This window comes from Echinops telfairi, unplaced genomic scaffold (assembly GCF_000313985.2).
Source record: "Echinops telfairi isolate 266 unplaced genomic scaffold, ASM31398v2 ScPeMD7_53;HRSCAF=182, whole genome shotgun sequence".
Classification (NCBI taxonomy): Eukaryota; Metazoa; Chordata; class Mammalia; order Afrosoricida; family Tenrecidae; genus Echinops; species Echinops telfairi.
In genome coordinates this window covers 15,819,309-15,832,493 of record NW_022103951.1, presented here as the reverse complement: position 1 = coordinate 15,832,493, position 13,185 = coordinate 15,819,309, and the positions used below count along the sequence as shown (strand labels likewise).

At 42.4% G+C, this 13,185-nt stretch overlaps 1 protein-coding gene across 1 annotated transcript in view; it reads left to right on the top strand.

The window, feature by feature from the left end:
* TLR7 (toll like receptor 7) overlaps nucleotides 1–11,924 on the top strand; it is a 36,168-nt gene extending 24,244 nt beyond the window's left edge. Inside the window, exon 2 of the mRNA XM_013006499.2 lies at nucleotides 8,319–11,924. Within this exon, the coding sequence (XP_012861953.1) occupies nucleotides 8,319–11,494 (3,176 nt within the window). The 3' untranslated portion in view covers nucleotides 11,495–11,924. The remainder of the gene's footprint in view (nucleotides 1–8,318) is intronic.
* The last annotated feature ends 1,261 nt before the right edge of the window (nucleotides 11,925–13,185 follow it).

Here is a 13,185-nt window from a genome sequence, read left to right as displayed (position 1 = left end):
GATGTACAAATGCGCTTTACACAATTGATGTGTGTATGGATTGGGATAACAGTTGTATGAGCCCCTAATAAAATGTTAAAGAAGAAAAAAAAAAGACACTAGTGGTTAACAAAACCCTTGCTGTCCCCACTTCAAAAAAAAAAAATACTATGGCTTGGGTCAGGTACACTTTGCTCCTCAAAGTCACATCTTTGCTTGTTAACACTGTAAAGAGATCTTTTGCAGCAGATTTGCTCCCTGCAACAGATTAACTTCTTCACTGCTGCCTCCATGGACATTGCATGAGGCTCCAAGTCAAAGGACAGTCCTGAGAGGCAACCTTCTCTCTGTTCATCATGCTGTTGCTTGTGGATTCAGTCGTAAGGATCTCCATTTGCATTATGCCGAGGGGGAATGCAGACGGAAGGATGGGATGTTCATCAGGAAGTGCTTCAAGTCTTCTTCACTTCAAAAGAGTGAGGTCGCATCGTCTGTGCATGACAAGTTGTTAATGAGTCATCCTCCAATCCTGATTCCATGTTCTCCTTCATCCAAAAATAGTCACAGAGAAGTGGAATTGAGATAAAATATTTTTCCATGATTATTTGAAGCCCCTTGTATAGTCTAGCTTCTCAAATTATTTGCTTTCATACCAATTAATTAAGGCAAAGAATACAACCCTGATGTACACTTTTCCTGATTTTAAACCCCTTGTTTTGTTCAAATGACTGCCTCTTGATCTGTGTATAGATTCGCATGAGTACAATTAAGTGTTCTAGAATTCACATTCTTTCTAATGGTATCTATAATTTGTCAGGATCCACAGAGTCAAGTGCTTTTGTAGTCAATAAAACATAGTTTAAGATCTTTCTGGTATTTTCTGCTTTCAGGCAACATCCATCTGATATAAGCAATGCCCCCATCCTTTTCTATATCTAGCTTGAATTTCTGGCAGTTCCCTGTGAATATACTGTTGAAAGAATTTTAAAATTATCTTCAGCAAAATGTAACTTGTATACGATAGTAATGATATTGTTTGATAAATTCCACATTCTGTTAGATCATCTTTCCTTGTAAGGGACATAAATATGGATCTCTTTCAGGCCAGTAAGCACCCCCAGCTTTGTAACAATTGGTAAAACATCTCAATTAGTGCTCTCTCAATGCCTGGGGTCTGCTTTGAGTCAATGTCTTCAGTACAGCATAGATTTCAATACCATCGATTCTTGATTATATGCTACTGCCTGGAAAAATAAGTAGCTCAACCATTTCTTCTAGGTACAGTGACTATTCCCTCTACCATCCTTCCACGCTTCCTGCCTCGTTCCCATAGAAATCTTCAGTATGACAACTGAGGCTTACATTCATTCTTTAGTATCTCATCTTGAGAATGTTTAACATCTTCCTCCCTCTTGGTTTTCCAATTCCATGTGTTCGTCCATTTCATTATACTTTACTTTGTCTTCTTTATCTGCCCTTTGACATGATCTGTTCAATACTTTTATTTCAGGATTTCAAATTTCATTCTCTTCAGCTACTTTTTTGCCCAAGAGCAAGTGTTAGAGCTTCTTCTGATATCCATTCTTGTCCTTTCTTTCTTGTCTTGAATATTTATAAATATTTTTATTGGGGGCTCATACATCTCTTATCACAATCCATACATTCATCCACGCATATTTGCACATATGCTGCCATCATCATTTTCAAAGCATTATTTTCCCACTTGAGCCCGATATTAAATCCCCATTTCTTCCCCCTCCTTTCTGTGTCCACCCTCCCTCACAAAACCTTGATAAATTATAGATTATTATTTTCATATTTTAAATCCTCCTCCATTGCCCCTCACCCACTTTTCCATTATTCGTCTCCCTGGGAGGGGGTTCTAGATTGATCCTTGTGATTGGTTCCCCCTTTCTACCCCCATCCTCCCCTAATTCCCCTGGTATCTCTACTCTCATTGTTGGTCCTGAGGGGGTTATATATTCTGGATTCTCTGTGTTTCGGGCTCTTATCTGTAGCAGTGTGCATATTCTGTTCTAATCCAATTTGTAAGGTAGAATTGAGGTCATGATAATGAGGGGAAGGGAGCACCAAAGAATTAGAGGAAAGTTGTGTGTTTCATGGGTGCTATACTGCACCCTGACCGGCTCATATCTTCCCTATGATGTCCAATTGTCTACAGATGGGCATTGGGTCTCCACTCCATGCCGCCCCCCCTCCACCCATTCACATTGGGTATGATTTTGTTCTGGATCTTAGATGCCTGATACCTGATCCCATCAACACCACATGATCACACAGGCTGATGTGCTTCTTCCATGTGGGCTTTGTTGCTTCTTAGCTAGATGACTCCTTGTTTATCTTCAAACCTTTAAGACCCCAGACACTATATCTTTTGATAGCCGACACCATCAGCTTTCTTTACCGCATTTGCTTATGCACCCATTTTGTCTTCAGCGACAGTGTGGGGAAGGTGAGCATCACAGAATACCGGATTGTTAGAACAAAGTGTTCTTTTGTTGAAGGAGTACTCTAGTCGAGCCCAATGTCCATCTGCAACCTTAATGCTTAACATACAGGTACGAGTACATAATTCTATTCCCGTCTCATTTATATATATTTACGTATGTACATGCCTGTATTTAAACCTCTATAAATGTCCTTTGCCTCCTAGTTCCTTCCTCTATTTCCTTCTACTTTCCTCTTGTCCCACCATAATGTTTGGCCTTCATTCAGGTTTAATAATTCCTCACAGCTATATTGCCCTTGATTAAGCCCCACTAGGTATCCTACACCCTTCTCTCCATTAATTTTAGTTCACTTATTGTTCTTTTGTCCCTGGATTGGTTTCCCACCCACCCTCTTCCTTCCTCCCACCTCCCCTTCTCATTTATCCCCCCAGAACCATTGGTCCTGTTCTTTTCATCTTTGAATTGTTTATCCCACCTATCTTATCTAGATAGACATGCAGAGACATTAATAAGTGTAAAAACCAGGCAAAGCCAAAAACAACAAAGGAAATCAAAACCAACAAAACAATAAAAACTAAGGAGAATCAAAACAAAACAACAACAACAACAACAACAAAATGAAAGCCTCTGACAAACGTGGAAAAGTCTATAAATAGTTCAAGTCTGTTTGTTGGCTTTTACGAGTGTTTTCCAGTTGAGTCTGATAGGGTGTCACACTCTTGTCTCCAACGTCTATTTTTGTATTTATTCCCCGGGGATTTCATCACTGTGGTCCCCTTGCTGCTCTGTTGCATGTCCTTAGTGTTTCACCCCAGTGTGATGGTGTCAGATTGGGCACAATTCCCACACAGTGTCTCCAGTGTTGTCCCCTGTAGCTCTACGGTTCAGTGAGGGATGTCATGTCTCATCGTGGGGCTGGCCCTACGGTCCTTTCTGTGCATTGTCTGCTCTGAGCAGGAATATCATCCTCAGGGCCTGGTGGGCCTGGATGCATTCCCCTCCCTCTCCATCCCTCTTTGTTTCTCCTGTGTGCTCTAATCAGATGTGCCCCTCTCCCAAAGCTGTAGCTTCAGTGCTGTCCTCTGAGGTGTATTCTTCTGGGGGTGTAGGGGGGGAGTTTCCACATAGTTGGGATTGGAGCTAGCCCCACAGACCTCTGTATTGGTTCCCTAGAATGTGCCAGTATGTTGTATTCATGTTCTTGTCTCTCCCTCTCCTGTGGAGAAATAAACAATACCCTCCCCATGGGTGGGTTAGTGCCCTGCTAAACCCCTACCCATGTCTTTTTTTCTCTTTCTTCCCCCCTCCTATTTAGTTGGCTGCTGTATGTATCCCTGGATAGGGTTTGGCCCCTGCCATAATACCTGGATCTCAACAAGGAAAGTATGTATATAGTAGCTTTTTCCCTATGCCCCATTTCTTTTTTAAGCTTACCTCAGTGGACTCATGTTGTACTTATCCTTTTGTGCTTGGCTTACTTCATTAAGCATGATTTCCTCCAGTTCTTCCCATGTGGCAATGTGCTTCATGCGTTCAGTGATGCATAGTACTCTATTGCAGGTATGTACCACAGTTTTTTAATCCATTCATCTATTGATGAAAATTTGGGTTGTTTCTAACTCCTTGCAATTATGAACTGTGCTGTGATGAACATTGGAACACAGATGTCTGGACATGGTTTATTTCTTGCCTCTTCTGGGTATATGCCCAGTAGGAGCATTGCTGGGTTGTATGGTAGCCGGTTTTCCATCTGTTTTAGATATAGCCAGATCGATTTCCATAGTGGCTGTTCAGACCTACAGGTCCACCAGCAGTGGACAAGAGTTCCTATCTCCACACAGCCCCTCCAACACTTGTTACTTTCTGATTTTTTGAATTGGGTGATCTTTGAGGGTGTTAGGTGGTATCTCATGGTTGTTTTTTAATTTGTATTTCTCTTATGGTTAAGGGTCAGGAACATTTTCTCATATGTTTATTGGAAAGGCCATATTTTCCAACTAATGATTCTTTTTGTTGTTTCCAACTTTCCATTTCAATCACCAATAATTATCAATGCAGACTGATGGCATGTTTGATCAATGTTGGACTGCAGAAGTTGGTAAAAATATTTTATTTCTTCATAGTTGGCATTAGTGGTACAGAACATACAATTAATAAGCACACAAATTAGCACAATAATTTCTGATTGCATTAGAGTCCATACAGGAAATAAAGAAAGGCGTTGTCAAGGAGAGTGCACAAATCCCTCTGTGCGTTAGTGAACTCATCTGTCTAACAGAAACAAGAATAGGGGGCTGCAATTTAAAAATGCCTAAACCAAAAGAGCTGTCCTGAAAACACTATGTGATTTGAATTCATTTAAAGTTGAATCTTGACCCAAACTGAAAAAGACAGTTTATTGTTCTTGTTTTGCTTTTTGAAAAAAATCTTAGCACGATAAATACTCACACACTACACACATTTTTGTGGGGTTGATGCTGCCCCGGGTCCCAATAGGAGTATGATGTAATATAAGGCATATGTATAAAATGACCTTATGGAATCTGAAAACTTCTGAATTTGAAAACATCTATTGCCCCCCAAACTTTCGATGAGTAACTGAAGACCTGTAATACCCTCCGCTCCACCCTGGGGTTATTGAAAAGAGCCCAGATGATGCTGTGGGCTAGGCACTGGACTGTTAATGGTAAGATCTGCTGTTCAAACCCAGCAGCTGCTCTTCAGGAGAAAGATGAGGCTATCACCTCCCGTAAATATTTACAGTCTTAGAAACCTTATCGAGGGCTGCTGTGAGTCGGAATCATCTCAATGACAGCTGGGTCAGGATTTTTGTGAGGAGTAGAGGAATTAATATATGCAAAGCATTTAAAATGATGTCTGACATATCATAAGCATGACATAAATTAGCTGCTCTTGCTATCATTAATACCACTATCATATGAGAAGGAATATGGGTCAGTTGATCAGGGAAAACCTCACTGAGAATGTGTCCCTTGAGGAGACACCTAAGGGATGTGGATGGTCTGACCATAGAAAGAGAAGAAGGAAGACAGAGAAGCTACATTCAGCAAGAAAGAAGAGCAGATGCCAAGAGCACGGGGGCTGTGAACATGGCTGGAATGCGGAACAGAAAGCAGACTTAGTGGCTAGTGTGTGACTCAACAGAAAGATGATTCAAGGTCAGAAAGGTAGGCTAGGATAATAATGTATTGTGGCTGTTCTGATGAATATTCATAAAGAATTCTCTGATGAGGGTTAATAAAGGAACTGGAGAGAAAGAGAATCGTGGAGGTCACACAAGACTTTGTTGCAAAAGCCCCTGGGAGGCCTGATGGCTAATTGAATAAGAGAGATGGTTGTATTGAAGAACAAAATGAACAGTATGGGGAAGGGAAACTTCTTAGTACTGTACTTCTTGCCAGAGTTGTTGTAATTCCCACCAAACGATGGGGTGGAAGTATGTAAACAAAGGGTACTAGATTCTATCTCAATGATTGGTCAGTTTTGCCAGTCTACTGTGTACAAAAGTGAGCCCTCTTAGAAGCAGGAAGAGAGAATCCCATGACCATCAAGAAAGAAGTTACTGGTGGAATGCCTGAAGTAGAGGGACCATCGGAGGCAACAGAGGCAGCGCTTTCCAGCCCACTGAAAAACAAAAGCTGAATGCTTTCAGAGAGGCTGGGGTAGAGGTCAAAGACCCACACGGCTGAAAGACCAAGGACCATAGAGAGATATCCCTTTTCAGACAAAAGGACTATATCCTGAAGGGTTGTTTTGTTGTTAATCTTGACTTGGAACCTGTTAACTTCCCTTTTAAAAAAACACTCCACAATGATCAAGAATTGCCTGTGAGTCCTGTGTGGCCACTGCAATGAATTATTGAACGCAACACAGAAATAGGGTGCCATGGGAAGCATAGTTGGGAGGACCAAGAGGGATGGAGGGTAGAGGCATGTCTAACTTGTGGTAATCAGCCTTGGGTTGGTGTTGAGTTGGATGGTCAGTCTCTTGACTAAAGCTGGAGGAGGTCAGACATGGCCTACCTGCCATTTCTTCAAACTAGTAAGCGAACATTTGAGAGAGAAAGAGACTGGTTACTTTTGTATTCTACCTTAGAATATATGAGTATGTCGAGGCTGCAACTTTCGCAACCATTGTCTAAGGTCAGTAATATGCTGGATCTTGCTCATACAGGCTCATGAGAGTGATTCTGCGCATTTCTTCTCAACTCTATACTCAGTGACATCACACTGGTAGCTCAAAACTGGCTATGCGGGTGGGGGAGGGGGGGGAGAGTATTTACATTATGGGAATTGGCAAATGCTACAAATTATCAAAAATCTACACCAAACCCATGGTCATAGAATTGATTTCAACTCTAGTGCCCCTGTAGGACAAGAAACCATACAGTTTCTAAGACTGTAAATCTTTCCACGAGCAGACGGCTTCATCGTTCTCCCTCACACCAGCTAGTGAGTTTGAACTGATGACTAGATGCTTCGCATTCCAATGCTTAACCCACAGTACCATCAGAGCAGATGCTATAAATTAGGACTTAACTAGTCAGGAGGTTTTGCGGGGGGGAGGAGAGGGAGCAGGAAAACCAGCTGTTAAACATTTACTAACACACTACTTGTTACAGGTGATTTTATTTTTCTGTAATGGAACTTCCTTCATCCTAGTGCCTCCATTTTTCCTAGTCACAAAACATATTTAAGATTATTGCTATCTCAATCACTTGTTTTTATCCCAGTTGATTCATGGAGCCTCCCATGTGTTCCCAGTATATTCTCTAGGTTCATGGGAATGGGATGGGAAGAGGGCACTGGTTTATGGTGGTCCTTTCTCCATGTTGACCTCCTCTGGGATATAACTCACCCTCCTGGTCAACAATATTCCCTACTCCCTGTCTAACAGATGTGTAGCTGAGAATGGAATCCAGGGCCTGGGGTCCTATTGCCAGGAACCCTACTTGTCTTCTTCATTTGTGCCTCTACAGCCCTTCCCTTCATCTCTAGTCAACCGTCCTGCCTGAGTAGTGAACATTTTCCATGAATCTTTGAGTAAGAACAATGCTTTAGGAAGATATACCCTAGTTATCTAAGAGTTTTCTGTACCCTCTGGTCTACAGTTATGTCTTTCTGGGAGTCTGAGAAAGTCAGCCTTAAAGGACATCTGGTAGGTAAAGAGCACAGGAAAGGGTACTCTTAATGTGCAAACTAGCAAATCAAAGAGAAACAAGCTGGACTTTGGTTTAGCGATTAGAAAAGCTAAGTAAGCCTAGATGGTAGGTAGGAGACAAATTAGAGAAGATGTTGGAAGTTGTGATTAAAAAAAAAAGTTTAGAGTCGTGAAAATCCTTGAGAAGGAAAAATGGAAAACTTTTTAAGATTTCAGAGCCAGGTAATGATTGGTGAGTGTTTGGGATGTTTACTCTATAGTATGGATAGGAAGAGGAAGTCTGTGAACAAGGTGCGACTGTGGAGCGAGTCAAGGTTGGAGTAGTAAGGTCTCCACTAGGACTGTGTGTGCCAAATGGCAAAGCAGAGTGGATGCCCTGACGGGATGTCCTGAAAGATGATCGAGGAAGTCAACTAGACTCGGTGGGTGATTTAAATGATGGGAGGAAGAAGCGAGATGTGAGAGAGCAAACAGTGAACTGCTTATTCGACCACCTGAGAAGCTAAGATGCTGAAAGCTAACTACGTAACTGAGGGTTGCAAACTTCAGTAATTAAGAAATCTAGTCATGAGGAAGGTATGCTATTTACACAGTGGAGAATAATAAGTAAATTATTTCTTTTAATATGTAGCAAAAGAAAAGCAGCCAATGGGAATTTTCAATTCTGATTTATGGAATTCTGAATAGTAATTTGTTCTTTCTTGTGCTTTCAGGTGTTTGGGATATGCACAGTGTCGCGACCATTTATCATATTTTTGAATGTGATCCTAATTTCCAAACTCTATGGGGCTAGATGGTTTCCTAAAACCTTGCCCTGTGATGTCTCTGTGTATGGTCCTCAGGCTCAAGTGATTGTGGACTGCACAGACAAGCATCTGATGGAAATTCCCGGAGGCATTCCCACCAATACCACCAACCTCACCCTCACCATTAACCACATACCGCTCATCTCCCCAGCCTCCTTCAGCAGGCTAGACCATCTGATAGAAATTGATTTCAGGTGCAACTGTGTACCTACTCGGCTGGGACCAAAAGACAACATTTGTACCAAGCGGCTGCAGATTAAGCCCAAAAGCTTTAGTACACTTACTTCACTAAAAGCCCTTTACTTAGATGGAAACCAGCTTCTGGAGATACCTCGGGGTCTTCCTTCCAGCTTAAAGCTCCTGAGCCTTGAGGCCAACACCATCTTTTCCATAACAAAAGAGAATGTAACCGAACTGGCCAACATAGAACTGCTCTACCTGGGCCAAAACTGTTATTATCGCAATCCTTGTAATGTTTCATTTTATATAGAAAAGGATACCTTCCTAAACCTGAGGAATTTGAAAGTGCTCTCCTTAAAAGATAACAATGTCACAGCTGTCCCCACTATTTTGCCATCGAGTCTAACCAAACTCTATCTTTATAACAACATCATCGCAGAAATCCAAGAAAATGATTTTAGTAGCCTCAACCAACTGCAACTTCTTGACCTAAGTGGAAATTGCCCTCGTTGTTATAATGTCCCGTTCCCTTGTACGCCCTGTGAAAACAACGCTCCCCTACACATCCATGTAAAGGCTTTCGATGCCTTAACAGAATTGAGAGTTTTGCATCTGCATAGTAACTCACTTCGGCATGTGCCCAAACGATTGTTTCAAAACCTTAACAAACTTGAGGAGCTAGACCTATCCCAAAACTACTTGGCCAAAGAAATTGGAGATGCTACATTTCTGCATTCTCTTCCCAACCTTGTGCAATTAGATCTGTCTTTCAATTATGAACTTCAGGTCTATCAAACATTTATGAATCTTTCACATGCATTTTCGTCACTGAAAAACCTGAGAACATTGCATATCAAAGGATATGTCTTTAAAGAGTTGAGAAGCCCTGACCTCACCCCTCTAATGAGTCTTCCCAAACTTGAAGTTCTTGACCTTGGCACTAACTTTATCAAAATTGCTGACCTCAGCATATTCAAACAATTTGAAAGATTAAAAGTTATAGATCTTTCGGTGAATAAAATATCACCTTCAGGAGACTCGAGCGAGGTCGGCTTCTACTCTAACACCAGAACTTCTGTAAGCAGTTACGGACCCCAGGTCCTTGAAGCTGGACACTATTATTTCAGATACGATGAGTATGCAAGGAGCTGCAGGTACAAACGCGAAGAGGTGCCTTCTTTTTTGACCCTTAATGAAAGTTGCAAAATGTATGGGACGGCTTTGGACCTAAGTAAAAACAACATATTTTTTGTCAAGTCCTCTGATTTTCAACATCTTTCCTTCCTTAAATGCTTAAACTTGTCAGGCAATTCAATCAGCCAAACTCTTAATGGTAGTGAATTCCAGCCCTTAGTGGAATTGAAATATTTGGACTTCTCAAACAACCGACTGGATTTGCTCCACTCAACCGCATTTAAGGAGCTACGCAACCTAGAAGTTCTGGATATCAGTAGCAATAGCCACTATTTCCAATCAGAAGGACTGACTCACATGCTAAACTTTACCAAGAACCTAAAGGTTCTGAAGAAGCTGATGATGAACTACAATGATATCTCTACCTCCTCCAGCAGGACCATGGAGAGCGACTCTCTCAAAACACTAGAATTCAGAGGAAACCACTTGGACGTTCTCTGGAGAGATGGTGATAACAGATACCTACAATTTTTCAAGCATCTGGTCAACTTAGAGGAATTAGACATCTCCGAGAATTCCCTGAGTTTCTTGCCCCCTGGGGTTTTTGATGGCATGCCTCCAAATCTAAAGAACCTCTCCTTGGCCAAAAATGGACTCAAGTCGTTCAACTGGGGAAGACTCTCGTTGCTGAAGAATGTGGAAACTTTGGATCTCAGCAAAAACCAGCTGAAGACTGTCCCTAAGAGATTATCCAACTGTTCCAGAAGCCTCAAGAAACTGATTCTCAAGAATAATCAAATCAGGCGCCTGACAAAATATTTTCTACAAGATGCGTTCCAGTTGCGATATCTGGACCTCAGTTCAAACAAAATCCAGATGATCCAAAAGACGAGCTTTCCGGAGAATGTCCTCAACAACCTGGAGCAGCTGCTTTTACACCACAATCGCTTTCTGTGCACCTGTGATGCTGTGTGGTTCGTCTGGTGGGTTAACCACACAGAGGTCACTATTCCCTACCTGGCCACTGATGTGACTTGTGTGGGGCCAGGAGCACACAAGGGCCAGAGTGTGGTCTCCCTGGATCTGTATACCTGTGAGTTAAATCTGACTAACCTGATTCTGTACTCATTTGGTATATCTATGACTCTCTTTCTAATGGTGGTCACAACAGCAAGCCACCTCTATTTCTGGGATGTATGGTACAGCTACTATTTCTGCAAGGCCAAGATAAAGGGGTATCGGCGTCTGAGATCAGATTCCTGTTATGATGCCTTCATTCTGTATGACACTAAAGATCTGGCCGTGACAGAATGGGTTTGGGAGGAGTTGGTGGCCCGACTGGAGGACCCAAGAGAGAAACATTTTAATTTATGTCTCGAGGAAAGGGACTGGTTACCAGGGCAGCCAGTTCTGGAAAACCTTTACCAGAGCATAGAGCTGAGCAAAAAGACTGTGTTTGTGATGACAAACAAGTATGCAAAGATGGAGAACTTCAAGATAGCTTTTTACCTTTCCCATCAGAGACTCATGGATGAAAAAGTCGATGTGATTATCTTGATCTTTCTTGAGAAACCTCTTCAGAAATCCAAATTCCTCCAGCTCCGGAAGAGGCTCTGTGGGAGTTCTGTTCTTGAGTGGCCGACAAACCCACAGGCTCACCCGTACTTCTGGCAATGTCTGAAAAATGCCTTGGCCACAGACAATCACGTGGCTTACAGTAAGGTGTTCAAAGAGACAGTCTAGCTCTTCTTAGAAAAATGTGACTGCCTGGCTAAACAAGGAGATATTTGGTCACCTTGGATTCTCTCATCAATTTCTCACCTAGACAGTTTTGAAATTCTCCCAAGAGCTGGGATCGACGACACCAGTGGGGATTCACCATGTTGGACAAAAGAGTTTAAAAGATGGGACGGATACATAGATTCAAGTCTTTCTCCTTCAACGTTTCCACTTGCAGCGAGTCTCTCCCCTCAGCTCTTGTATAAAATTCTCTCGGGAGGAAGGTAGCAAGTCAAGGCTGGCAACATGTGTACTGCTTCCAAAGGGCATCTATCTACTTAATAAGGACCACAATTTCCCACATTAATCTCTGAAATGAAAGGAGACATACTATAAGTTGCTAGCGTCCCCTCTTCAACAATTTCTGTAAGCTTGATCGCGTTTAATGAATGGATGCTTTGGCAAGTCAGTGACAACAAAGATCATTTCATAAACATTTGACTTTGCGACATCATCAGTTTTGGTCTTTTAACACACCGAGATACACAAAGTTTGAGGTATTGGGGTATTTTATAAGCTAGAAAGCACTCGAAGACAACTGCAGTGTTTGCTGAGATGGACCAGGAGGAAGGGAAACTGAAAACCTGCTTAGAAACCTCCGCCTCTTTCGACATGAGGTTAAAGTACAATGGTGTGTGATAGGGAAAGAACCAAAAGCCCGTCCACAGGTGGCTGCAGTTTTCATTCCTGTGTAATCATGACAAATCTCTCTTTTGACTTTCTGGGGGGTCCAGAGATGGCTCAGGTCAAAAGCTACCAGTTCAAGCTAGCAGGGAAACAAGACCCTCAAGTCCCCCCCCCAGCTCTGGATGTGCGCTGCTCCTCTGCTGACCCACCGCTGGGTGGCTCTGCTCCTGGAGGACTTCCAGAGTCCCATAAATTCCACCCCACCCTCAAGGCTGGGCTCCCAGTCCTTGTTAACCAGAGATCTTAACACTGAGAAAATGTATCGGTCTTAAACTTCAATTTTAGTACTAAACAACAACAACAACAACAACAAGCCAAGCCATTCTTGAAACACACATATTTTCAATTGGTTCTAAATCCCTCCAGGAGTTTAAAGTTTGCAAGCCAACCAATTCCCGTGCTTCCATGAAAGGGGTGTATTTGAAACGATGAGGGTGTGTCTTCAGGTAGACGTGGCCATTTTAGGATCCAAGCGGAGAAGGACATTGGGAAGGGCAAAGGTTATAACTCAGAAAAAGGTACAAAAGTGTCTTTGGTTTAGAGAGAAGAGAAGTCTCCCATAGCCTCGCTCCTGAGCCAGGGTCCCTTGGTCCATCCTCATGTCTACTTGTAGCTGCATCTGTCATGACAAGGTTCAGCTGATCCCTACAATGTGGTTGGGGGAGATGTAGTCCAGGAGGGGCTGTCATGAGCTGAAAACATGGGTACCTTGTTCCTCCATTTCTGACGGAACTGTGGTGGGAATGACAAGGATCCACACATACTCTTTTCTTTCCTCTGTGCTTTTTGTTTTCCCATAAAACACGCTTTATGCTTACTTCCTCCCCTTCATCCTTATCCAGGATGAATGAAAGAGGCCTTGAGGGCCAAGTTGACATTCCATTCATGCTCGGCTCTTCTGCTTTAGCAGAACGCTGGTTCTGGGAGGGGGTTAGTAGACATGTTGTGGGAGTGTGTCCCTTCGTGGG